At 50.0% G+C, this 27,104-nt stretch overlaps 2 protein-coding genes across 9 annotated transcripts in view; both read right to left on the bottom strand.

The window, feature by feature from the left end:
• LOC119841033 overlaps positions 1–26,071 on the bottom strand; it is a 37,242-nt gene extending 11,171 nt beyond the window's left edge. For 3 of the 8 annotated variants that reach the window (XM_038367950.2, XM_043495390.1, XM_043495393.1), the window contains exons 1-6: positions 25,762–26,038; positions 23,440–23,535; positions 21,192–21,321; positions 7,226–7,341; positions 5,079–5,169; positions 910–989 (exon numbers count right to left, since the gene is read on the bottom strand). In XM_038367950.2, coding sequence (XP_038223878.1) covers positions 910–989; positions 5,079–5,169; positions 7,226–7,341; positions 21,192–21,321; positions 23,440–23,535; positions 25,762–25,832 — 584 coding nt within the window. In that variant the 5' untranslated portion in view covers positions 25,833–26,038. Of the gene's footprint in view, positions 1–909; positions 990–5,078; positions 5,170–7,225; positions 7,342–21,191; positions 21,322–23,137; positions 23,321–23,439; positions 23,536–25,101; positions 25,172–25,761 lie in introns of those variants that run through there. The other 5 variants (XM_038367953.2, XM_043495391.1, XM_038367949.2 and 2 more) reach the window with 4 other exon arrangements.
• LOC119841308 (translation initiation factor IF-2-like) lies at positions 25,857–26,866 on the bottom strand. Its single transcript, XM_038368645.1, has 2 exons — positions 26,842–26,866; positions 25,857–26,539 (listed from the first exon to the last, which is right to left on the bottom strand). Exons 1-2 carry the CDS (start codon positions 26,864–26,866, stop codon positions 25,857–25,859), a joined length of 708 nt encoding a protein of 235 aa, XP_038224573.1.
• Positions 26,867–27,104: the final 238 nt, after the last annotated feature.

The raw sequence follows: 27,104 nt of genomic DNA, 5'->3' as shown, positions 1-27,104 counted from the left end.
CCTTCCAAGACCATAGCAAAGGCACAAAAATATCATCCCTGGAAGAGCTAGGAGTCTGAGCATGCAGTTTAGCAAACTTGCCATCCGGCCAGAGCCTTGTCTGGGAAGAGTTTCTCATATATATATATTTTGCTTTCCAAAAAGCATATGATGGGTGAAGCTTCTCACAGCATCCGCAGCCAGGGCCTCAATTCCATGACCCACCATAAATTTGCAAGAAATGGACATGCCGTGAGCTGCATGCAGACTGAGTGAGGGGCGCTGCCACAGGGCCTCTGAGGGGTAAAGAGGCAGATGGGATCCCAGACCCACCAACTCTATGCAGTTCCCACACAGAGGATGGTTTTCTGCCTCTGTGACAGGCCTGCAGGGAAAAACTCTGCTCTCCAGGGAAATTCCCAGCTAACGGCTGCCCTTCCCCATTCCCTGTCTCCTGCAGGCAGGGGAAGAAGAGAGTCAATCAGAGCTGCTGGATATGCTGCGAACAACCTGATCCCTCAGCACAAGCAAGAGGCCTAACCTCTTCCCCTGTAAGCAGAGGGCTGGTGCACCCCTGCAGCACTCACCCCAGTGAACCGAGAGCTGCACAACCCCTCTGGCTTCCTTTTCCCAGGTGGCGGGGGGGAGGGGGGCAGAGGAAAGAGAAGCTGGCAGCTGCTAACCCCACAAGCTCCTAGAGGTAGGGGTGAGGGGTGATAAAATTAAAAGTTGGAGGGTGCGATACTAGGGTCTTTCTGGCATCATCCCTGTGCACAGCCATGCAACACACAGGCCAGCTGATGCACCGTTTGCAATCTCTTGGCTTTGCCTTGAGGATGTGGGATCCCCATGGGGCCCACATCCTCAGCTGCAAACTCAGCGAGGGGGGAAGTGTGCGCTGGCAGCTGCCGCACAAGCAGAGGGCCTTACCAGTTCAGCGCCTCCATCCTCTGCCTCTGCAAGGGCAACACGATGAACTGATGGACGGACAGGTAGAACTCGCACTCCTCCTGGAAGGGACGGACAGGCAGTGTCAGGCGTGGGGTGCACAGCAAAGCCACCTGCTCCCCATGGCACCGGCTCTGGGCTCCTCCTCAGCCCCCCCAGGGCACTGGGGGTAAGAGCCCAGGGAGCAATGGGAGTGTCTCCACCAGGCCCCTCAGCAAATGAGGGGTATACGAAGGGTGGGGGGCCATGGCCGGTCACAGGCTGGAGGGAGCAGGAGAGGGGGCCCTCTCGCCTCAGTCCTCTCTGGGGCTCCCCCAGCTATGTGGGATGACAGCCTGCCCCCAGTGGGCATTAAAGGAAAGCGCTCCAGGTGCATGGGCGCCCCTCAGCCCGGGCCCAGCCACCTCCGGCCTGGTGGCCAGGGAGCAGGGCCTGGCTGCAGCGCCTGAGGGCACAGAGCCCTCTAGTGGCTGAACAACAAACCGAAAGCTCACCCCCCCCCCCGTATCCGAACAGCGTACCACATAACCTACTGCAAGCTAACACACACCAGTGTCCAAACAACATACGCACCACACGCACCCAGCTAGTGTCTGAATACATGTACCACGACCAACCACACACCCGACACCAGTGGCTGAATAATATACCGCAAGCAAACACATCCACGCACCCCTTCCCTCCCCTCGGCTCTAGCTGGGGCATCCACAAACATTCCCGCTGTGGTTTTTGGAGCGTGAAAGGATTGGGCTGCTCAGGCTCAAGTCACAAACCTCTGAGCACTGCCTGTCCCCGTCTGCTGCCTCCACATACAGCCTAGTCACCTGCAGACCGACTCCCTCTCCAGGGTAGGGCCCACACCTGCTCCAGCCTCAGTAAGGAGGCCAGATGTCCCGATTTTATAGGAACAGTCCCAATATTTGGGGCTCTCTCTTATACAGGTGCCTATTACCCCCGTCCCAATTTTTCACACTTGCTGTCTGGTCACCTTAAGCCTCAGGCCAGTTTGGCAAGCCAGGCTGGAGCAAGGCGATGCACTCCCTGGCCAGCCCCTCACCGAGGGATGGACCCCACGGCGGAGACAGGCCAAGGAGTGCCTAGAAAGCTCTTGGCCAACTGCTGCAAAGGATTCTGGGAAAGCTCCTGGGCTGCATGTGGAGCAGGGGACAAGCAGTCACCTCACCATGGGACGGGCATTGTGTCACAGGCACCAAGGAACTGAGGGTATAATGGGATTGGGAGTGCCTGCTTCCTCCGGCCACCACATCCTCCCTCCCCTCACAAACCCCATTTTCTGAGGGGCAGTTCTCCAGAGCCTGGCACTGCCCCTACCTATTGGAGAGAAGGATAGCTCAGTGGTTTGAGCACTGGCCTGCTAAACCCAGGGTTGCGAGTTCAATCCTTGAGGGAGCCATTTAGGAATTTGGGGCAAAAATTGGAGATTGGTCCTGCTTTGAGCAGGGGGTTGGACTAGATGACCTCCTGAGGTCCCTTCCAACCCTGAGATTCTATGATACCCTAAGTCACCTGACCCTTGCCTTTCATCCCCACAAGCAAGGCATGGGTGTGCATAGGGAGCTTGGAGTCAGGCTCCCGCGACACCAGGACACAGACCTCTCCAGAGATCTCCACCCTCCCAGGTACCCCGTCCCTCAGGTCTGGAATGCACAAAAAATTTCTGTAAAACAGACGAAGGGCCCCCCTCAATCCCCCACGTGCCATGCCCCACCCGCCCATCCCCCATGTGACCTGCCCCATCCCAACACCCAAGCCCCCGCCCTCCCATCCCACATTCCGTGCCCCATCCCCCACGTTCCATGCCTCATCCCACCGCATCCATAATGATCTATGCTGTCTCCTCATTCCAAATGTTCTCTGATACTCACCGGTTCTTTGCCACATCCATCCATAATGTAACACACTGACAGGCCGTCACTGTCTCTCCACATCCCATCAAGGCCCGTTCCATATCAGACATGCTGCATTGCCATGCCCTCCACCCCCCTCACCCTTTCCACGACTTTCTGTGCCCAGGTGACACCCCAGAACATTCTACGTGAAGAAACCCCTACTCCCATCCAGAACGGTCAGCAACTGGAGGCTGTACTCCCATCTCCATCCCATGCCCTCCAGAATATTCCATACCCAGGTGGTGCATCCACAACAAACAGTCCCCATGTCTGCCCCCGGGGCATAGGATGGCCTCATTTGCATCCCAGCATGTCAGAAGAGGCTGTTTTGCATAAGAGATGTTTGTCAGGTCCCAGGGACTCATAGCAGGCGTGGCCCACTGCGCTGCAAAGAAGACATCTGGGCAGCAAAGAACCAGACCAGCAGCAGGCATGGATCTGAAGATCCGGAGGCAGCCTGGGGAGAGGCAACGCAGGGCTGCAGTGCCAGGCGCCGACCACATATAAGGTAGAGGGGTGGGGTGTAGGACTGGAGGCACCATGAGAGGCGAGTCCCGGCTGAAAGGCAGAGCCAGAGTGACAGCAGTGTGCTGCCAAGCCAGGCCCAAGAAAGGGCCTGCTGCTGAAGGACAGGGAGCTGGGGAGGGTTGTATTCCCTTGGGAAGGTGGGGGACCCTTCAGGAGGAAGACACTCAGGGGGTGGGGGAGGGGGGAGGGGGAGTGGTGAAGAGGAGTTCTCTGCAGTACCTCAGCCATCAGCTCAGTGAGCCTCACAAGGCGATGAAATATCAGGAGGCTGCCTGCCTGTGTGCCCAGAGAGCAGAGGCCGTTGTTGACTACACAGCTAGGAGCTGGTCCCCTAGCGAAGGAGCACCAGCCCTTCAGGAGAGGTCATACTGGGAAGGCCCACACCATCCACCTGCCCGCGCAGGGGCTGCACTGGAGGCACTAGTTCTGGAGCTCCACCTAGTGCTCCGAGGCAAAAAGAGTCAGGGCTTAAGGCACCAGCTCCACTCTCTAGCCCAGAGTGGCCAACCTGAGCCTGAAAAGGAGCCAGGATTTACCAATGTACATTGCCAAAGAGCCATTGTCAGCAGCCCCCCATCCACTCCCAGTGCCTCCCACCCACTGGCAGCCCCGCCAATCAACACCTCTCCCTCCCTCCCTCCCAGCACCTCCCAATCAGCTGTTTTATGGTGTGCAGGAGGCTCTGTGGAAGAGGGGGAAGAAGTGAGGGCATGGCAGGCTCAGGGAAGGGGGCAGGAAGGGGTGGAATGGTGGTAGGGCCTGTGGCACAGCCAGGAGTTGAACAGGCAAATTGGAAAGTTGGCATCTGTAGCTCCAGCCCCGGAATCGGTGCCTATACAAGGAGCCACATATTAACTTTTGAAGAGCCGCATGTAGCTCTGGAGCCACAGGTAGGCCACTCCTGCTCTAGCTCAAAGCAAGGGTTAAGCCTTGTAAACATGGCTGGAGACCCTGGCAGGCAGCAGCTACTGGGGGTCACTCAACGTGTTGCTTGAGCAGAATGAGTTTACATGTGCACCATCCGTCTCTGTTGTGAACATGGGGTGAACCAGAGGCTGTGTGTGGATGTGTGGAGAGGCTCATGTTCCTTCCCTTGAGGGTCCAGATTCCATTCCTTTCCCAGATAGCGCAATTCCCCTCCTCAAAATCCCCTTCTTCCCTCAAACATTCTCCTCCTCACTATTTTGCTATCAGGTCTATGACACCCTGGCACCCCAGTGCGTTCCTTAGGAACTGGGAGGTGCCTTAGCTTTGCCTTCCCATGCAGGGGCTGGTTAAAGAATCTGTGTGTGTAGTGCTGCAGTTGAGTGTATCCCTACTTGCATGCATGCTGGAGGGGGCTTGAGAGCTTGTCACAGCAGTACAATGTAAAGTGAGCCCAGGCTGGTGGGTCAGGCAGGCTCAATGGTACCCCATTCCAGGTGGCACCACGGAGGGAACCCATCACAATGTTGTAATATTTGCTGAACACCTCAGCCACACAACAAAGCGAGTCAAACGGTTTCCTGCTGCACAAGGGGAGCTACGCCCAGCTTACGTTTGATTCTAGACCCTTGGTGAGGGCAGCTGCCTGTTCAACACAAGGCATCTCAGCGGGATCCAAGAGCATTAGAATATCCAGACAGCAGGGCACAGGGTCAGCCCTAGAGTATGACCCCCATCACTTTGCTCAGCTGGTGGATCCCATGGCCATTGAGATAGACAGAGCCTTACCGCTTTGGTCTCCTCCTGGAAGCACACCATGTACTTCTGCAAGATGATAATCCTGCCAATGATGTTGGAGAACCCGGACTGCAGTTGAACACTAGGAAACAGAGAGCAGCAAAACAAGTTTGTGAGTGACAAATGGTCTCAAACGTGCATGAGCAGTCAGGTGACGGTCTGCAAGAGGACTCGAACCGCTGCTCCAACTCAGTGGCGCTGTTAGAAATCAGCCTGTTGGGCAACCATCAAACAAAGCGATCCCAAGTGCAGCACCACAGTGCTTAGAGCTGTATGGCCTGCATGCTATTCGTGACTCTGCTACTGACAACGGGCATGGCATTTTTCCCATCTGTAAAATGTGGCATTATAATACATACTCACCTTTGATGGGGAAGCTGAGGCAGACAGGTTAAGTAATTTGGCTCAATGCCATGGCACGACTCAGTGGTGGAGCCAGGATTAAAATGTACATGTTCCAGTCCCATGTTCAGAACATGAGGCTTTCTCCCAAGAGTTTTCCAATAGTCACTGCTGCAGAGCTTAGCCTGGTGCATGCCTGAAAAGAGTGAGGCTGAGCAGTGATTCAGCTGCAGCAACAGAGTCGGGATACAGAACTGGCAAGCACTGGCTGATGATGCAAGAGGCAGAATCCTGCAGTAGATGAGCTGCTTTACATCAGCAAGGGATGAATTGCTGCCTGCATGACTGAGAAATTCAGGCTAAGCCACAGTGGCAGCCTCAAGTCTGACCCTAACACAAACCTGTGGTTTGCCCCAGTGCTGTTAGCTAATGTCCAGCGCACAGATGCACTTATATAGCCAGGCAACACCCAGTGCCACAGGAGCAATCATCCTTCGCGCTTACATAAAGCTTTTCCTGCCTTGCTCGCAAACCCCTTTACCAAGGCTGGTATTATCCCCATTTTACAGATGAGGAGATGAAGGCTCAGAGGGGAAGTAACCTGCCCCAGGACACAGAGAGACACTGACAGAATTGGAACCAGAACTCAAATCTTGCGACTCCAATGCCTAGCGACTGGCTGCTGCTGCCTCCCCAAAAGGAGACTGCAGGGAAGGAGGGACTGGGAGACAGAGATGCCAGTGGGAGACTCCCTCAACTGTGAGAATGGGAACTACAGGGGAAACCCTGTTGTGAGACAGCAAGGGACTCTCCAGCGGAGCCTCAGAAGCACCACTAGCTCTGATGAGTGTATATCGGACTAAGGCTTCTAACAGGAGGCTTATAAATGTTCACTTAATTCCACCTACGCTCACAGAGATCTTCTGCTGTCTGGGGATGCGAGTATTTCTGGCACGGACACCCAGTTCTCTAAGCGAGGAGGAACCCCCGGCTTGGAAAATGATCAGGGGCAATGTCTGTCTCTGGAAGCAAGACACTAAGAACATCAGCAGGACGTTTGCTGCCATGTCTTCTCTTCCACCAGCAGACAGACATTTAGCTTAGAGCTAGTGGATACGTAGAAAGGAAACATTGCAGAAATGACAGAAGTGTTTTCCTTCCATTGTTTTTCCTAACGGTCCAATTCCCAAATTTTTCACACACAAAAATTTTAATTCCGCCTTTGAAAATGAAATTGAAGAATGGGGCGACTTTCAAACCTTCTGCTGAGCAAAATGAACCCAGCTCTTTAGACCTCATACCAGCTTGTAGCCAGCAGAGTCCCAAGGAGGGTTATAGACCAATATCCCTTTACCCATGTTGGGGGTAGCACATACAGCAGCCCTACACAGACTGTTTAGGACAGGAAGTGAAGGACACCAGATCCAACTGAAACCGCAGATGGAAGTTAGAGAGGCAGAATGGAACCCCCCGAAGTTACCATTAGCCTTGGTGTCCTAGTCAAACTCTGTGACTCCTGTGTAAAGCGCCACTGGACCTTTAACGATTCCAAATAAGCAGGACCTCAGTCGAAATCTCGACTCAAAGGCAGCACAGTTTGCACCACAGCACCTCCAGGCATCGTGCTGGGACAGTAGATAAGTTACTTCCAGCAGCACCTGGGCTTTCCACATAGGCCTCCCACCCAGCTACTGATTTAGTCCAACCCAACTTTCAATGAAATCTGCTGAGAGCCAGGCCAGCAGCTGCAATGCACAGTTACCCCAGCAGGGGTCGACAGACGAGGTGAAACCCACCATTCCGCCATCTGCACGGCTTCTGGGGAAACGACCACCCGGATGTAGTAGGACCCATCTGAGATGTGCAGGACGGCGGCACTGCCTTGGTCTGCAGCCTTCAAGTCACTCACAACCTATCGAGAGATTGGGGAGAAAACAAACATGGGCTTGAGTTTTCCATCATCCCTGAGGAACAGAGCTAGCGTTCAACACCCCTCCCAGCAAGACAGCCATGGCAGGGGATGCTGCAGACACTCGGGCCCCCTTTATGATCACTCACCATGAAGTCAGTGAATTAAATTCATCCCTGAAGTCACAGGAGCTCTGCATCTGCCCATGCCTTCCCATCAGGGAATCATACTTAGGAGGAGCAGCAGGTGGAAACAGCGGGGGTCATGTGAGTGCTACTCCACAGGCTGGGTAACAGCAGGAGCTTCCAGCAGGGAAGAGAGAGAACCAGGCGAGGGACAAAGGAGGGATGGTCCCACCACCCAGAGACTTGGAGAACGCTGGCAGCAGGAAGCCAGGCAGAAGGGGGCCAGGGAAGGTTGTGGGCAGGAGCCCTGCAGGAAAGCAGAGTGAGACACATGGCAGCATTAGAGCAGGACTGTTGCCCTGGCTCTAAGGAAGTTCCTTGCTTAGCGATGCTTTGCCATTGTCACATGACACAAACCCTAGCCCCTGCAAGTCCCAGGTTGGGTCAGAAAGGCCTCTTGAGAGGAAGCAGCCAGAGCTGGGAAGTATTGCACGGAGGCCCGTACTCTAAGCTGTCCAGGGTTATAAGAATCCAGCAAGGCCTGATACATGAAATTGTTTATAAAAGTCAGCAAACGTTAAAGACTGCCAGACTAGGTTAGCATAGACACAGAGGTCTGATACCGCCCAGGGACTGTGTTACGGTAATATCTGGTAAACACAAGAAGAATAGAATCTGAAATTAGCAGACCAAAATTGGTATGTTGGAAAATAAGCCTCACCAGTAGTCAAAGTAATGAGGGGATAGGCTATTGTGCACCACTTCCTTTTGGGGTCCCTAACAATAGGCTTTGGAGGGGATCAGAGCACCAGAGATGGCTAGACTGGAAGGAGCATGCTTTACCCTCCTGGCTGGAACCTTGGGATCTGCTATGACACCAATGGGCCTTCATCATCCTGGTCCTGAAAGGCATTCTGACCAGCCCCAGCCAGAGAGAGGGAACTGGCAAAGTCAAGCTTCAGCTAAACCCTGACCAGCACCTGGAATGGGAGACTTAGGTTCCTGTTCTCACCCCCACCCTTAAGTGTCTTTTTCCTTCCCATCTCTTACTTTTTCTATCTTCTGTCTAGAGTCAGGCTTAAATACCATTTTTTGCAACACTGCTCTGAGACTGCGACCAGAAAGGCAGCTGAAAGCAATGTCCTAAACAGCCCGACATTGGTACGAGTTTGCCAGGTCTCAGTGTGGCTGATCAGACCACGTGCCGGGTCCATGTTTCTCCAGCAATAAGGTTGCAAGTGAAAGTCAGCACCAAAGACAGAGCTGCATCTTCTATCTTTGCTGTTCTCTTCACCATCTTTTGTCTTGTTTTATCTTAAGGAAGCAAGACTGGACTTCCACCAAAACAGCTGCAGCTCATCTCAACTCATCTTTTTAATATTTCCCCAAAAGGACACCTATCATCTTTAACAAGATTTAAAAACTGTCAGGTCATCTTCCCTATAAGAAACTTTCTATAGCTAAAGGGAAAGGGAGTAAGAGATACTGTTAAAATGAAAGCCTTACTTCATACTCTCCTTTCTAAATGCTCTCGTTGTTTTTCCTTCTTTTTCTGTATCTTTAATAAAAGGTTTAAAGCAATTTACTGGTTGTTGTTGCCCTGGGATTAAGCAGGTGTCTGTGCTTAAAACCCCAAGCCATTCTTAACATTTAGTGTCGGACAGTCACAGTCATGTTAATGCCTTTGACTTGCTGGGTTCATTTATTACATCGAAATTAACACAGCAGAAGGAAGACTGGTCGTAGAGGAAAAGAGGGAATGCAGAAGAGAGGCAGGGGAATGGGGCTCCCATTCACGAGAGGAAAGGGGGCTAATTCAGGACAGATGGCAAGAGGGAGCAGCTGACTGGTGCAAGTGAAGAAAAAGATGTTTGGAATTTCTAAGGCAGGCGGCAAACTCCCCTGCAATCAGTTTGCATGAGAGCAGCTCAGGGTTGTACATAGGCAGGGGAAGGGGGGGGTCACTCGAGCTGGGAAGGAAACAGTTTTTCATCTGACAAACAATTTTGAGATTACCACCGCTCAGTAATAATGACCATAGTGGAATTAAATTTAACATCCCGGTCGAGGGGAAAATACCAAAGAAACCCACTACAGTAGCATTTAACTTCAAAAAGGGGAACTACACACAAATGAGGAAGCTAATTAAATGGAAATTAAAAGGTACAGTCACAGGAGTGAAATGCCTGCAAGCCACATGGAGGCAACATAATTGAGGCTCAAACTAAATGAATATCACAAATAAAGAAAACAAAAACAGCAAGACCATCAAAAGAAATGCTACCATGGCTAAACAACAGAATAAAAGAGGCAGTTAGAGACAAAAAGACATTGCTTAAAAATTGGAAGTTAAATCCTACTGAGGAAAATAGAAAGGAGCATAAAATCTGGCAAGTCAAGTTTAAAAGTATAACTAGGCAGGCCAAAAAAAGAATTAAGAGCAACTAGCAAAAGACACACACACACAAAAACAGGAAAAAATATTTAAGTACATCAGAAGCAGAAAGCTTGCCAAACAGTCAGTGGGGCCACTGGACGATCGAGATGCTAAAGGAGCACTCAGGGAAAACAAGGCCATTGTGGAGAAATTAAATGAATTATTTTCATCTGAAGAGGATGGGAGGGAGATTCCCACACCTGAGCCATTCTTTTGTGGTGACAAATATAAGGGTATGTCTACACTACGAAATTAAGTCGATTTTTAGGAAGCGATTTTATACAGTCGGTTGTGTGTGTCCCCACTAAGTGCATTCAGTTGGCGGTGTGCGTCCACAGTACTGTGGCTAGCATCGACTTTCGGAGCGTTGCACTGTGGGTAGCTATCCCACAGTTCCCACAGTCTCCACTGCCCACTGGAATTCTGGGTTGAGCTCCCAATGCCTACTGGAGCAAAAACATTGTCATGGGTGGTTTTGGGTATGTGTCATCAGTTGCCCCTCCCTCCGTGAAAGCAACGGTAGACAATCGTTTCGCGCCTTTTTTCCGTGCAGATGCCATACTGCTGTCAGCAGACAGGGCAGTAGGACTGTTAACCATCATTGTCACCCACTGCTTCCGCTGCAACTCTGCTCTCCTGCAGACGCCATACCACGGCAAGCATGGAGCCCACTCAGCTCACTGCTGCTGTTGTGAGCATTGTAAACACCTCGTGCATTATCCTGCAGTATGTGCAGAACCTGCAAAAGCAGGCAAGGAGGCGACGGCAGCACAGTGACGAGAGTGATGAGGACATGGACACAGACTTCTCTCAAAGTAAGGGCCCTGGCAATTTGGACATCATGGGGCAGGTTCCTGCCGTGGACCGCCGATTCTGGTCCCGGGAAACAAGCACAGACTGGTGGGACCACATAGTGTTGCGGGTCTGGGATGATTCCCAATGGCTGCGAAACTTTCATATGCATAAGGGCACTTTCATGGAACTTTGTGACTTGCTTTCCCCTGCCCTGAAGCGCAAGAATACCAAGAGAGCAGCCCTCACAGTTCACAAGCGAGTGGCGATAGTCCTCTGGAAGCTCGTAACGCCAGACAACTATAGGTCAGTCAGGAATCAATTTGGAGTGGGCAAATCTACTGTGGAGGCTGCTGTGGTCCAAGTAGCCAACGCGATCACTGACTTGCTGCTATCAAGGGTAGTGACTCTGGGAAATGTGCAGGTCATAGTGGATGGCTTTCCTGCAATGGGTTCCTAACTGTGGTGGGGCGATAGACGGAACGCATATCCCTATCTTGGGACCGGACCACCTCGGAAGCCAGTACGTAAACCGCAAGGGGTACTTTTCAATGGTGCTGCAAGCACTGGTGGATCACAAGGGACGTTTCACCGAAATCAGTGTGGGATAGCCGGGAAAGGTGTATGACGCTCGCATCTTCAGGAACTCTGGTCCGTTTGAACAGCTATAGGAAGGAGCTTATTTTCCAGACCAGAAAATTACCGTTGGGGATGTTGAAATGCCTATAGTTATCCTTGGGGACCCAGCCTACCCCTTAATGCCATGGCTCGTGAAGCCATACACAGGCACCCTGGACAGTAGCAAGGAGCAGTTCAACTATAGGCAGAGCAAGTGCAGAATGGTGGTAGAATGTGCATTTGGACATTTAAAAGCTCACTGGCTCAGTTAACTGACTAGATTAGACCTCAGCGAAACCAATATTTCCATTGTTATTGCTGCTTGCTGTGTGCTCCACAATCTCTGTGAGAGCAAGGGGGAGATCACGTGGTGGCTGATTATGCACAGCCAGACACCAGGGCGATTAGAAGAGCACAGCTGGGTGCCCTGCGCATCAGAGAAGCTTTGAAAACTAGTTTCATGACTGGCCAGGCTACGGTGTGATAGTTCTGTTTGTTTCTCCTTGATGAAAACCCGCCCCCTTGGTTGACTCTACTTCCCTGTAAGCCAACCGACCTCCCTGCTTCGATCACTGCTTTCAGAGGCAATAAAGTCATCATTGTTTCAAAATCATGCATTCTTTATTAATTCATCACACAAATAGGGGGAAAACTCGCAAGGTAGCCCGGGAGGGGTGGGTGAGGAGGGAAGCAGCAGGTGGGGTGGTGGATGAGGGAAGGACAAGGACACACTACGGTTCAAAACTTATTGAATGCCAGCCTTCTGTTGCTTGGGCAATTCTCTGGGGTGGAGTGGCTGGGTGCCCGTAGTCTCCCCACCTGTGTCCTTGGGCATCTGAGTGAGGAGGATATGGAACTTGGGGAGGAGGGCAGGTGGTTACACAGGGGCTGCAGCGGCGGTCTGTGCTCCTGCTGCCTTTCCTGCAGCTCCACCATGCCTGAGCATGTCAGTTTGCTCCTCCATTAAGCTCAGCATTGCACCCTGCCTCCTCTCAGAGTGCTCCTCTCATCGCATTCATTTAACACTTTCCTGGACTCTGCCATTATTTGCCTCCACACATTCTGCTGAGCTCTTTCAGTGCAGGAGGACTGCATGAGCTCCGAGAACATGTCATGCGAGTGTGTTTTTTTCACCTTCTAATCTGCACTAGTCTCTGGGATGGAGATGATAGGAGGAGCGTAGAAACATTTGCAGCTGTGGGAGGAAAAAAAGGGAGAGTAGTATTTAAAAAGATACATTTTAGAGAACAAAGGGAAGACTATTCCACACTGAATCAAGCGATTCACATTACATAGCACATGTGCTTCACCGCCCCACACCCACGGCTAGTATCAGGGAAGATCCCTCTCAACCAAATGCAAACAGCTCAGCATAAACGGGCCTCCCCCCACCACGTGCCAAAGGCTTTTAGAGTACCTCCAGGAGAGAACCATAGAATATCAGGGTTGGAAGGGATCTCAGGAGGTTATCTAGTCCAACCCCTTGATCAAAGCAGAACCAATCTCCAATTCCCTAAATGGCCCCTTCAAGGATTGAACTCACAACCCTGAGTTTAGCAGGCCAATACTCAAACCACTGAGCTATCCCTCCCCACCCTAATTTCCCTATAGGATTTCCGCTCCATCCCCAGACACGTTAACAGACTTTTCCAGTAGCTATACTGGCCGCAAATGCATCTCAAGTCTTCAGGGCAAATGAATCATTAAACACGCTTGCTTTTAAACCCTGTATTATATTTACAAAAGGTACACTCACCAGAGGTGCCTTCTCCAGCTTCGTGGTCTGGGAGCCCGCCTTGGGAGGGTATTGGCTCCAGAGTGATGAACAGTTCTTGGCTGCTGGGGAAAAGGGATTCTCCGCTTGCCTGCTGTGTGCTATCCTCAGCCTCCTCCTCCTCATCTTCCTCATCCACACAGTCCTCATCCCTGTTGCGTGAGACTCCCCCCCTTGCAGGTGCCCACGGACAGTGACTGGGTAGTGGTAGGGGCCCCCCCCAGAATTGTATGCAGCTCATCATAGAAGCGGCATGTATGGGGCTCTGACTCAGAGTGACCGTTCGCATCCTTTGTTTTTTGGTAGGCATGCTTCATCTCCTTAACTTTCATGCGGCACTGCTGTGTGTCCCTGTTGTAGCCTCTGTCCATCATCCCCTTGGAAATTTTGGCAAATATATTGGCATTTTGTCTTTTGGAATGGAGTTCTGCCTGCACGGATTCTCCTCCCCATACAGCGATCAGATCCACTACCTCCCGTTCGGTCCATGCTGGAACTCTTTTGCGATTCTTGGACTCCATTGTCATCTGTGCTGATGAGCTCTGCATGGTCACCTGGGCTGATCAGCTTGTCATGCTGGCCAAACAGGAAATGAAATTCAAAAGTTCCCGGGGCTTTTCCTGTCTACCTGGCAAGTGCATCTGAGTTGAGAGTGCTGTCCAGAGCGGTCACAATGGAGCACTCTGGGATAGCTCCTGGAGGCCAATACCATCGCATTGTGTCCACACTACTCCAAATTCGACCCAGTGAAGTCGAGTTTAGTGCTAAACCCCTCACCGGGGAGAAGTACAGAAATCAATTTTAAGAGCCCTTTGTTTCGACAAAACAGGCTTGGTCGTGTGGACGGGTGCAGGGTTAAATTGACCTAACGCTGCTAAATTCGACCTAAACTCGTAGTGTAGACCAGGGCTAAGAAACTGTCCAGAATGAGGTGTCAGTAGAGGAGATTTTGGAACAAAACCATTAAACAAACAGTAGTAAGTGACCATGACCAGATGATATTCACCCAAGAGTTCCCAAGGAATTCAAATATAAAATTGCAGAACTCCTAACTATGGTATGTAATCTGTTGCTTAAATAAGCCTCTGAACCTGATGACTGGAGGGTAGCTAATGTAATGCTGATTTCTTAAAAAGTCTTCAGAGGCAACCCTGGCAGTTATAAGCTGCTTTGTGTAACTTCAGTACCAGGCAAATTGGTTACAGTAAAGAGCAGAATGATCAGACACAGAGATGAACAGCATATGCTGGGGAACAGTCAACATGGCTTTTGTGAAGGGAAATTATGTCTCGCAAATCTGTTAGAATTCTTTGAGGTATCAACACACAGGTGGACAAGGCTGATCTAGACCAGTGCTTCTCAAGCTATCTGATGTGGGGGACCAGCCATTTTTTTTTCCCCCAATGTGCGTGCAGACCGGCAGCCGATGGCTCCACTTTGAGTAGCACTGATCTAGTGGATATAGTGTACTTGGACTTTCAGAAAGCCTTTGACAAGGTCCCTTCCCAAAGGCTCGTAAGCAAAGTAAGCTGTCATGGGATAAGAGGGAAGGTCCTCTCATGGATCAGTAATTGGTTAAAAGATAGGAAACAAAGGATAAGAATAAATGGTCAATGGAGAGAGGTAAATAGCTGGGTCTCTGTTCGAAATAGAATCATAGAAGATTAGGATTGGAAGAGACCTCAGGAGGTCATCTAGTCCAACCCCCTGCTCAAAGCAGGACCAACACCAACTAAATCATCCCAGCCAGGGCTTTGTCAAGCCCTGCCTTAAAAAACTCTAAGGATGGAGGTTCCACCACCTCCCTAGGTAACCCATTCCAGTGCTTCACCACCCTCCTAGTGAAACAGTGTTTCCTAATACCCAAGCTAGACCTCCCCCACTGCAAGTTGAGACTATTGCTCCTTGTTCAGTCACCTGCCACCACTGAGAACATCCATTCTCTTTGGAACCCTGTCCAGGTGGTTGAAGGCTGCTATCAAATCCCCCCTCACTCTTCTACAGACTAAATAATCCCAGTTCCCTCAGCCTCTCCTCATAAATCATGTGCTCCAGCCCCCTGATCATTTTTGTTGCTTTCCACTGGACTCTTTCCAATTTGTCCACATCCCTTCTATAGTGGGGGGCCCAAAACTGGACGCAATACTCCAGATGTGGGCTCACCAGTGCCGAATAGAGGGGAATAATCACTTCCCTTGATCTGCTGGCAATGCTCCTACTAATGCAGCCCAATATGCCGTTAGCCTTCTGGCAACAAGGGCACACTGATGACTCATATCCAGCTTCTTGTCCACTATAATCCACAGGTCCTTTTCTGCAGAACTGCTGCTTAGCCAGTCAGTCCCCAGCGTGTAGCGGTGCATGGGATTCTTCCATCTTAAGTGCCGGACTCTCCACTTGTCCTTGTTGAACCTCATCAGATTTCTTTTGCCCCAATCCTCCAATTTGTCTAGTGCCCTCTGTATCCTATCCCTACCCTCCAGTGTATCTATCTCTCCCCCCAGTGTAGTATCATCTGCGAACTTGCTGAGGGTGGAATCCATCCATCATCCAGATCATCAATAAAGATGTTGAACAAAACCAGCCTGATACCGGCTACCAACTAGACATCGAGCTGTTGATCACTATCCATTGAGCCCGACAATCTAGCCAGCTTTCTAGCCACCTTATAGTCCATTCATCCAATCCATACTTTTTTTTTTTAACTTGCTGGCAAGAATACTGTGGGAGTATATATAGTCATAACAGTCAAAAATGATCTGGAAAAAGGGGTAAACAATGAGGTGGCAAAATTTGCAATACTACTCAAAATAATTAAGTCCAAAGCAGACAGTGAAAAGTTACAAAGGGATCTCACAAAACTTGGTGACTGGGCAACACATTTCAAATGAAATTCAATATTGAAAAATGCACAGTAATGCACATTGGAAAATATGATCCCAGCAGTACATACAAAACAATGAAGTCTAAATTAGCTGTAGCACTGAAGATAGATCTTGAAGACATTGTGGATAGCTCTCTGAAAATATCTACTCAATGTGTAGCAGCAGCCAAAAAAGCTAACAATATTAGGAACCATTAGGAAAGGCATAGATAAGAAGACCGTAAATATCATAAGTCCACTATATAAATCCATGGTATGCCCACACATTGAATATTGTGTGCATTTCTGGTCACCCCATCTCAAAAAAGATACTAGAACTACGGTTGTCAATTAATTGCAGTTAACTCACGATTAATTCAAAAGAATGAAACACAATTAAAAAAATTAATCATGATTAATCGCACTGTTAAACAGAATGCCAATTGAAATGTATTACGTATTTTTGGATGTTTTTCTATATTTTCAAATATATCGATTTCTATTACAATATAGGTTTCAGAGTAGCAGCCGTGTTAGTCTGTATTCGCAAAAAGAAAAGAAGGATGCATCCGATGAAGTGAGCTGTAGTTCACAAAAGCTTATGCTCTAATAAATTTGTTAGTCTCTAAGGTGCCACAAGTACTTCTCTTCTTATTACAATATAGAAATACAGAGTGTACAGTGCTCACTTTATATTATTTATTACAAATATTTGCATTTTAAAAACAAAATAAATAGTATTTTTCAATTAACCTCATACAAGTTCTGTAGTGCAATCTCTTTATTCTGAAAGTGTAACTTACAAATGCAGATTTTTTTTTTGTTACATAACTGTACTCAAAAACAAAACAATGTAAAACTTTGGAGCCTACAAGTCCACTCAGTTCTACTTCTTGTTCAGCCAATCACTAAGACAAAAACATTTGATTACATTACAGGAGATGCCGCTGCCTGCTCCTTATTTACAATGTCACCTCAAAGTGAGAACAGGAGTTTGCATGGCATTGCAAGGTATTTACATGCCAGATATATTAAACATTCATATGCCCCTTCATGCTTTGGCCACCATTCCAGAGGAGATGCTGATGATGCTCCCTAAAAAATAATGCATTAATTAAATTTGTGACTGAACTCCTTGGGGGAGAACTGTTATGTCTTCAGCTCTGTTTTATCAACATTCTGCCATATTTCAGCTTATAGCAGTCTTGGATGATGAACCAGCACATGTTCGTTTTAAGAACACTTTCACAGCAGATTTGACAGAACGCAAAGAAGGTACCAATGTGAGATTTCTAAAAATAGCTACAGCACTCGACCCAAGGTTTAAAAATCTGAAGTGCCCTCCAAAATCTCAGAGGGATGAGGTGTGGAGCATGCTTTCAGAAGTCTTAAAAGAGCAACACACCGATGTTAAGACTATAGAACCCGAACCACCAAAAAAGAAAAATCAACCTTCTGCTGGAGGCATTTGACTCAGATGATGAAAATGAACATCTGTCAGTCCGCACTGCTTTGGATCGTTATCAAGCAGCGCCCATTATCAGCATGGCTGCATGTCCTATGGAATGGTGGTTGAAGATGAAGGGACATGAGAATCTTTAGAGCATCTGGCATGTAAATATGCCATGCGAACACCTGTTCTCACTTTCAGGTGACTTTGTAAACAAGAAGCGGGCACATCTCCTGTAAATTGTAACCAAATTTGGTTGTCTGAGCAATTGGCTGAAGTAGGACTAAGTGGACTTGTAGGCTCTAAAGTTTTACATTGAAAAATAAAACAATGCAGTTATTTTTGTACATAATTCTACATTTGTTAAGTTCAACTTTCATGATAAAGAGATTGTATTATAGTACTTGTATGAGGTGAATTGAAAAATATTTTGTTTTTTACAATGCAAATAATTGTAATTAAAAATAAATATGAAGTGAGCACTATACATTTTGTACTCTGTGTTATAATTGTAATCAATATATTTGAAAATGTAGGAAACATTCAAAAATATTTAAATAAATGGTATTCCATGATTGTTTAATCATGCGATTAATCTTTTTAATTGCTTGACAGCCCTAATTAGAACTGGAAAAAATACAGAGAAGGGCAACAAAAATTACTAGAGAGTTAAAAAGACGGGGACTGTTCAGTTTAGAAAAGAGACGACTGAGGGTGGATATAACGGAGGTCTAAATATCATGACGGGTGTGGAGAAAGCAAACAGGGTAAATAACGCTTCCTTTTCACATAACACAAGAACCAGCAGTCACCATATGAAATTAATACGCACCAGGTTTAAAACAAACAAAATAAGTACTTCTTCACAGTCAACCTATGGAACTTTGCCAAAGGATGATGTGAAGGCCAAAGTATAAGTGGTTTCAAAAAATAATGAGGTAAGTTCATTGTGGATAAGTCCATCAATGGCTATTAGCAAGATGGCAGGGATGCAACCCCATGCTCTGGGTGTCCCTAAGCCTCTGACTGCCAGAAGCTGGGAAGGGGTGACAAAGGATGGATCATTTGATAATTGCTCTGTTCTGTTCATTCCCTCTGTTAGGATATAGATATTCAGGCCTGTCTGTAAAGGCCTATACTCTAAGAATTTAGATGTATTATCATCACTTAGCTAGTTATAAAGTTATAAAAGAAAGAATCAAAATCACGGTCTGCCAGTGTAAGGGCCTTCTCTCACTGTGACAGTCTGAGGCCCTGCATCCGATGAAGTGAGCTGTAGCTCACGAAAGCTTATGCTCAAATAAATTTGTTAGTCTCTAAGGTGCCACAAGTACTCCTTTTCTTTTTGCGAATACAGACTAACACGGCTGCTACTCTGAAACCTGAGGCCCTGTGATTAGGCTAAGGCCTCTGGCTAAGCAGCAGAGGCAGCCATAAGCTGGGAAGCGACCGGTCACCTTCTCACATTCCAAACTGGTCACTTTCAAATAAGGTGCTATTGGGCCGTTAGGAATACAATCCTGTTCTGATAATGCCTATCGCCTCCAGAGAAAGGGAAGTGCCTAGAAAATGTAAAAGGAAACTTAGTTTGACAGCATCCTCTCTGGCAAGAACTCACTTATCAATAGCTGGGATGTGAAATCCTCATTTCTGTGTTTGTTCTATCACTGTAGTCCCCATATAATCTCTGTCTGGTTCTGTGATTGTTCCTGTCTGCTGTATAATTAATTTTGCTGGATGTAAACTAATTAAGGTGGTGGGATATAACTGGTTAAATAATCATGTTACAATATGTTAGGATTGGTTGGTTAAATTTCAGTAAAATGATAGTTAAGGTATAGCTAAGCAGAACTCAGAACTCAAGTTTTACTGTATAGTCTGCAGTCAATCAGGAAGTAAGGGCGGGGAGAATGGGAATAGGGGATGGGTTTGGGGAAATTGGAATCATGTTTTGCTAAGGGGGGGAATGGGAACAGGGACACAAGTAAGGCTCCGTGGTGTCAGAGCTGGGAAGGGGGACACTAAGGAAGGAAACTGGAATCATGCTTGCTGGAAGTTCACCCCAATAAACATCGAATTGTTTGCACCTTTGGACTTCGGGTATTGTTGCTCTCTATTCATGCGAGAAGGACCAGGGAAGTAAGTGGGTGAAGGAATAAGCCCCTAACACCCTCTGAAGCACCTGGCATTGGCTGCTATCAGAAGACAGAATACTAGGCTATAAGGACATTGGTCTGACCCAATTCGGCCACTCCTACGTTGATTTAAAAAGACAAAATCTCAAAAATATTTGTTAACTGAGCATCCAAAAATAATAAATCAGTTTGGGTCAATTCATAGAATCATAGAAGATTAGGATTGGAAGAGACCTCAGGAGGTCATCTAGTCCAACCCTCTGCTCAAAGCAGGACCAACCCCAACTAAATCATCCCAGCCAGGGCTTTGTGGCTTCTAACTGAAAAACTGAACTTTTTGTTTCGAAAATGTCAAAATGAAACATGCGAGACAAGGTGGGTGAAGTTTTATTGGACCAACGTCTATTGGTGAGAGACAAGCTTTTGATCCTACGCAGAGCCCATATTCAGCTCTGTGGGGCTCGAAAGCTTGTCTCTTTCACCAACAGAAGTTGGTCCAATGAAAGATATTCCCTTGCCCACCTTGTCTCTGATACCCTGGGACCAACACAGCTACAACAATCCTGCATAAAACGAAACGTGGACAAATCTGAAACTTTTTTCTGAAATGAGATCTTTCCCGCAACAAGTTTTGGTTTACATGAATTGATGTTTTCCAAGGAAAAAAGTTTTATCGAAAAATTCTCAACCAGCCTCAGACATCACAGCTTCCATCTTACCTTATGACATTAATGGCACAAACTACGCTCACCGCACACTCTCTCTCTCTGGTCTTATTGAGGCCAAGGCACTGCCTTCCTGCCCCATTCTCCACATCTTGAGATGTCTACGCTGTGACTGCACCATATGTAGACATACCTGAGGAGCTAGCTTAACTTGGGTAACAATAGCAATGAAGCCACAGCAGCCTGGGAGGCAGCCACTCAGGGCCCCACCATGACTTCACTGCTATTCTTGCTAGAGCTAGCTTTGATCTAGCTGGGTACATCTACATGTGTTGCAATCATACTCCTGATTGCAAGATAGACATACCCTGCAAGCCCCTCAGGGCAGGGACCTGTCTTTATCCTGTGTTCAAACAGCAACAGAGTGGGACAAGACCCAGGTCCAGGAAGGAAAGGGGCAGCACCTCAGAGGCCATCCCATTGCAGCAGGTGTGGGAGTGCTGTGGAAAAGGGCTGCCTTGCCCAGCTGTCTAACGAGCACCACAGGCTTATGGAAGGAGCAGCAGCACCATGGGCTTCAGGGCTTAGACATAGGGGAGGGTCACGTGATAAGAGAGAGTTCTCAGCCCACCCCCACCCAACAAAGCCGAGGGAGAAACACCACAGGGGCAGGGAGAGAACCAGACAAAGAACTGGCAGGCATGTGGGCTCTAGGGGAGAAAGCTGCACAACATCCCCGGAGGGGAGTTCACTTTTAGAGCGAGATGGTGTGTAGGGAGCTGGAAAGACCAGCCCTCTAATGTGTCTCAGTTCCCAACCCTTTCCAGGGGAGGGGCACTGAGCCTGCACCATGCCCTCCTAGTTAGCCCTCGGGGAGCGGAATGAGTGGAGCCCTGCAGAAATGCTCACGCCACGGTGACATCCCACAGCATGGCCCCGTCCAGCAGGACGCTGGGAAGAGGCAAGTGGTGCACAGCAAGTTCCAGTCACTTACTTTCAGGATATGCCCAGGCACCTGAGTATTTCTGGATTCCAACTGTTCGTATTTCATCAAAAGGTTCAAAATCCAAGGCTGGAGGACATAGACTTTAGGGACAGACAGCCACCTCCTCTCGTCCTCTAACCTGAGAGAGAAGAGGCAGGGGTCAGGTCTGAAGACAGGGAAGTGTGAAGTCTGCAGCTTCAGCCCAGAGTTCAGAGACATGTTCCAAGCAGCAGAAAGGCCAGCAGCTCCCTCCAGTGCTCGCTGGCAAACAGCTCAGCGCCCGTTAGGAAGGATGGATCAGGTCCCTTCACTGGGCAGGACTCTCCACGTGGATCTCACCAGCATTCCTTCTCTGGCTGTCCAGGCAAGTCATTTCCCTGTTGCATCTTTAATCTTTAATGGCTGCTATTTAAATCCCACCGTAAAGGTCTGGTGACCCCTAGCAGTATAGCCAAACAGAAACAGCTACCCATGCTTACCCCAAAGTATCCATCCTTCTAGTAGGGAAGGCCATAGATCTCGCCCAGCTGAAGAAAACATCTGACCTAGGGACTGTATCTCAAAAGCTGTGTTTTTTGACTGAGAATACGTACACTGCAGTAATTGACTGTAATGGGAGGGTATTAATTCCTCATTGTTTATGATGAATTAATTTATTATTGGTATAGGCACAGCACCTGGGAGCCCCAGCCATGGCCCCAGACCCCGCTGTGCCAGGCATTGGGCAGACACAGAACAAAATGAGCTTACAGTTTCAACATTAAAAAATAAAGTAACTCTTCTAGAGCTGCTGTGGCAATTCTCTCGTTCAGGGACTGATCCACAACTTCCCACGCCTTGCCCAACAGGCCCGGTTCTGGGCTCCAGGCAGGCTGGAGACCCACTGGAGGGGATTTGCAGAGCTTCCTGCTAGAAGAAAGGGGATTTTCAGGTAAGCATAGATGACTTCCCTGTGTCTAAGCCCCTTTTTATTCTATGGTAAGTATTTCTATGGCCCCCATTCTATGGTATTGGAGTACTTCCCAGGCTTTGATGTATTTCTTCCCCCAATACCCCTGTGAGACTGGGCGCAGCTACTATCAACAGTGGACAGAAACTGGAGCACCAAGAGGCTGGCCCATGGGAAGTCAGTGCAGGAGAAGAGAACTCAAGCCAGGTCTCCCAAGGCCCAGACTAGAGCCTACTAGGCCATCTTTCCTGTCACATTTTACAGCAATCACCGCTTGCAGCTCCAGACCGGCTGCATCACCCAGCGACTGGACTGCATCACTCAGCAACGGGCAGTGCTGTGGGTCTTTCATTGTGCGGCTTCAAGGGACGGTACCACACTGAGATCCCTCCCCTCCTTCTCCCAGACACCCCTTCCCAGAACGTGGCAGCCATAACCTGGGTTATCACAGCCCAGCTGTTCCACAGCACAGCTGGAGGGAAAAGGTTGCTAGCAGTGCCACAGGGGCTTGTGACCCCTCTCCCATTCCCCACCTCCAGTCTCTGCTGAAAGGCATTTACTCAGCCACGACAAGCGCCACACACCAACGTGCCTCCCCTAGGTTCCTCGCTCAGGGAGAAGTGCCGTGCTCCTATCTGATGGAGGTACCTCAGTACTGCCCCTTTGACAGGAATTCCTGTCCTGCTGGTCCCCACTCTGCAGGACAGCACTAGTCTGAGACTCCCATGAGTCCCTACAGAGCTATTCAGCCCAAAGTGCCATTCAAAGCCCCTCAGCCTCACCCTGAGGGCAGAAAAGCAGGATTTTCAGCCCTTTGCTCCCTGGGCTCTAAAGTGAGCTGGGTTTGAGAGCCTGGTGTGCGAGGAGGGACAGAAAGAGACCAAATCCCAATGTCACCTTGGCGTTCGCCTGGATAACAGGTGAGCAAGTAGCTCAGGTCGGCCCAGTGTTTGTCCTGCACGCAAAAAGCCATTTATCCTACTCCCCATTCAGGGCCCGAGCCTACCAGGCGCTACAAGCATTCCACACCTCCTAGGATCAGGCCTCGCAATCCCACAGAGTAGCCAGTTCTCCACACGCAGGAGAGACAGAGCCAGCGTGTCTTTGTAGGTAAACGTCACTGGCTGAGATTGTGAGGGGAGAGCTCCTTGTGAAGGAAGGCTAGCATGGCGATAAAGCAGCTCAGTAGCAGAGACATGGGCATAGAGCACACATGTCCTGCATGCAAAGACAGGAAGTGGGAGCTGACCTCTCTACAAAGGCATGGGTGAGGTAGCTGGGTGCCTGGCGTGGGATGTACAATCTTACCGCTGCATTCCTTCGCACTCTGGAATTCGGTCAGGGTTCTTTGCTTGGAAGATCGTAGATCTCTGAAGGTAACACACACTCAAACCAGAGACCTGCCTGCAACCACAACGAGAGAGACAAAATGGGTAAAGCAATGTCGGTTATGAATCAACTTGTGTTGGAGGAAAGGACAGCTTTTGAGCTTCAGGGAGCTCTCCCCTTCAGGTCTGGGAAAGGTAGCCAGAGTGTCCAAGCTAAATACATGGTGGGATAGCAGTCTCCTATAGCATGTCTGAACCGCTTCCGTTAAACAATCTGTCCCACCATGTATTTAACTTGGACACTCCTTCCCAAGTCATCTTCCCAAGACATGAAGATGACTCAAAAGACTGTCCCTTCCACCAACAGAAGTTGTCCCAATAAGAGGCATCACCTCCCCCACATTGTCTCTTTAATATCCTGGGACCAACATGGCTACAACAACCCTGCAATTAACCATATCATCCCGTTAGCTGTGTGTGGGAATTTCCTTCATTTCCCCACACCCTGTTGGAGAACAGCCTGATTCCTGTAACCCGCCCTAGGAGGCCCACAAGAGGGAAGGCCTGCTCTAGCACACCATAGGGAGCATGAGTGGGGGAGAAATGAGTTAGTTAATGCAAAGATACCAAGATGCTGGGATAACATGCAACACTCGGAACCATTTTATACGTTCCCACAAACTTGGTCACCTGAAGGCTGGCATTTGGAGGATAGAAAAGGAAAGGACGTAGAAATATTCCAGCCGCAGATGAAGATTTCTTCAAATGCCTTGAAAAGGAAAGCGTACTCTAAAGCTGCTAGCTCAGGGGTTCTCAGACTTTTCTACTGGTGACCCCTTTCACACAGCAAGCCTCTGAGTGCACCCCTCCCCTTATACATTCAAAACACTTTTATATATTTAACACCATTATAAATGCTGGAGGCAAAGAGGAGTTTGGGGTGGAGACTGACAGCTCGTGACCCCCCCCATGTAATAACCTCGCAACCCCCTGTGGAGTCCCAACCCCCAGTTTGAGAACCCCTGTGCTAGCTGGTTCATCTAACTGCAGTGTACAGAAATTAGGTAGAATATTTTACAGCAGTTTGTGAATCTTCTAGAGGCGCTAACTGTGTTCTTTGCATTAGATTTGAGCTTAGCATTAAGTGTTAAACCTCAAACATTAAGCCAGAGCATTAAGCTAGGTCTTGGGTGTTTGTCTGTAGGTAATTAACATAGTTATTTGGGAGCTTGCTGTTCCCAATTTCTTCATTTTTGTTGTGTTAAGAGAAAAAGACAAGACTAATCATAACAAATATTTTTATATCTGTGACAATTAAACACATTTAGCCATTTTTCCTGTTCTTAAATCAGTCGAAGAACAAACCTGGCTTGCTATAGAGAGACCTGGCAGAATCTGACTTTTTTCCTCTTATAATTTCAACAGATAATATTGATGCTGATTTTTAAGCATTGTTTTAGATTTTTATCTATTTAAATTGTGCTGGTTATGGGAAATTATTGAGGGTGTATGTGTCACTTACTTAATGACACCAGATGTTGAGATTCAGAAAGTTAAAGCTATATAAACCGTTAAACCCCAAACGGTCAATTTCGCCCATGAGAATACACAAAGTAAATATCCTTAAATCAACAAACCCTACCTGTTTTTACAATTCATTTGCTTGTCCATTTGTGACAAGTCTAAATCACTGGATTTGGTCTCTTAGTTCTCAAGAAGCATTTTTCTTACGTTGACTATCTGTAAATATCTTTGATTATCGATGGAAATATTTTTTCATTGGTTTGTGCGCCTACGGCGAAATCGACATCTACTGGTAAAAATCTAGCCCTTCCGAGCCTGGCTAGGACTGCCTCTATCATTTCTGTGAGAGGGTTTCAGCTGGGGTTGCCGCCCGTTGGCTGGCTGCTGGGTTTGGTGAACTGTAGGCTCACTAACAGAGTAAAGGAAGGAGACCGTGGGGACAAGACCCAGGACCCAAGGAAAGACTCCAGCGTGGACGAGGAGCCCGGACTCCTGGGTTCTGCCCGGGCCCCGCGAGCGCAGTCACAGAGTCCTGTGCCTCCAGAAGACATCTGTAAAATCGGGGTGACACTTTGCCCATATCCCGGCTTAAATCGCTTACTGACTGCAAAGATCCCCCACCAAAAGCCAGGCCCCAAAGGCTGGGTACACGGGTCGCCCTGGGCTGACCCCGACCCCGACCCCGACCCCGGACCTCCCCCCAGCAGCTCTGGGCGGGGTGCGTTGCAGACGCTGCTGTATTTGCACCCACAGCCCCCGTTTCATTCACTCGTTTCACCTTCCAGACAGGCCGGGGGGTGCCGAATCGCGCGGCCTCTGCGGCTTTTCCTGGCCCTCGGCCTCTCGCATCCTGACGGCGGGGGACCGGGGCGCTCAGTGGGGCTTCGCGGCGGGGCGCGGGGGCTGGGAGGCTGGGTGCCCTCGGCGGCCGGGAGCAGCAGGCAGGGCGTGCGCGGCGCTGCGCATGGCCAGAGAGGTTGGCGGGGGGGCTCTGCACAGCCCCCAGGTTACAACAGCTGCAAAAACGCGCCCGCCGCCCCGGGGCAGGGGAGGGGAGGAGCTGGGGTGACACAGGAAGGAAACGGCCCAAAAGAAAGATGTCGGCGCGGGCGGGGCGGCCATTGCTGCGTGGGGCTGGGGCCCGGCGGCGCCGGCCGTGCCCTGTGGGGGGCGGCCATTGCTGCGTGGGGCGGGGGCCCGGCGGCGCCGCGGCTTTCCCGGCGCTCTCCCGGGCCGGGCCGGGCCGGGCCGGGCGCGTTTCCCGCCCGCGGGCTCTGGGGCTGCCCGGCCGGCAGCGCGGCGTTTCCGGGCTTGCTCGTGGCGCTCGCTGGGCGGGCCGGGAAGAGCGTTGAGCGGCCGCACGCGGTGGGCGGGAGACCCGGGCGCGCTCCCCGGGCTCGGCCGCGACCGGCGGCGCCTCAGGCCCCGCGGCGGGCAGGAGACGCGGCGCCGCCCGCGGCCGGCCGGCAGCCCCGCCAGCGGCTCGGTGTGTCCGGGCGGCGGCGGCGGCGCTTTAAGGGGGCTGCGGGGTCGCGGCTCTCCCGGCGCTGTCTCCGCTGCCACATACAGCGCCGAGCTCGCATGGCCGGGGGTTCACCCCCGAGCGAGGATCGGTTCCGCACCGTAGGCGGCCGTGTGGACAAGGCCCAACTGGTGCCGCTCCCTCAGCGACCCTCGCACGGGCCAGTGTAAGGCAAGGGTGGGCAAACTACGGCCCGCGGGCTGATTGCCAGCCCTGTGGCGGCGTGGGGCTAAGGCAGGCTCCCTGCCTGCCCTGGCCCCAGGCCGCTCCCAGAAGCGGCCAGCACCAGGTCCCAAGGGGCAGAGAGCTCGGCGTGCTGCCCTCCACCGAGGGTACCTCCCCTGAAGCTCCCCTCAGCCATGGTTCCCTCTTCCCAGCCCATAGGGGCTGCAGGGGGAGGTGCCCTGTGCCCGCCCACACACGCGCTCTCCCCCCGAGGGGCTTGGTGCTGGCTGCTTCCAGGAGGAGTGTGGGGCCAGGGCGGGCTGGAGCCTGCACCCCAACCCCCTGCCACACCTTGCCCCAGCGTTACGCTCATGGCCCTGCATGCAGTTTCCCCACCCAGATGTAGCCCTGGAGCCAAAATGTTTGCCCACCCC

Source organism: Dermochelys coriacea, chromosome 12 (genome assembly GCF_009764565.3).
Source record: "Dermochelys coriacea isolate rDerCor1 chromosome 12, rDerCor1.pri.v4, whole genome shotgun sequence".
NCBI classification, from domain to species: domain Eukaryota; kingdom Metazoa; phylum Chordata; order Testudines; family Dermochelyidae; genus Dermochelys; species Dermochelys coriacea.
Note: the sequence above shows the minus strand (reverse complement) of the source record. Positions and strands in the feature narration are given on the sequence as shown.

What these genes read in the sequence shown, in the direction of transcription:
- LOC119841308 (XM_038368645.1), bottom strand. Translation starts at nt 26,866, where the DNA reads ATGGCTGAGGGGAGCTTCAGGGGAG. An exon ending in TGAGGGGAGCTTCAGGGGAG is followed by an intron (nt 26,540 to 26,841) that starts GTACCCTCGGTG and finishes TGTATGTGGCAG; the next exon opens with CGGAGACAGCGCCGGGAGAG.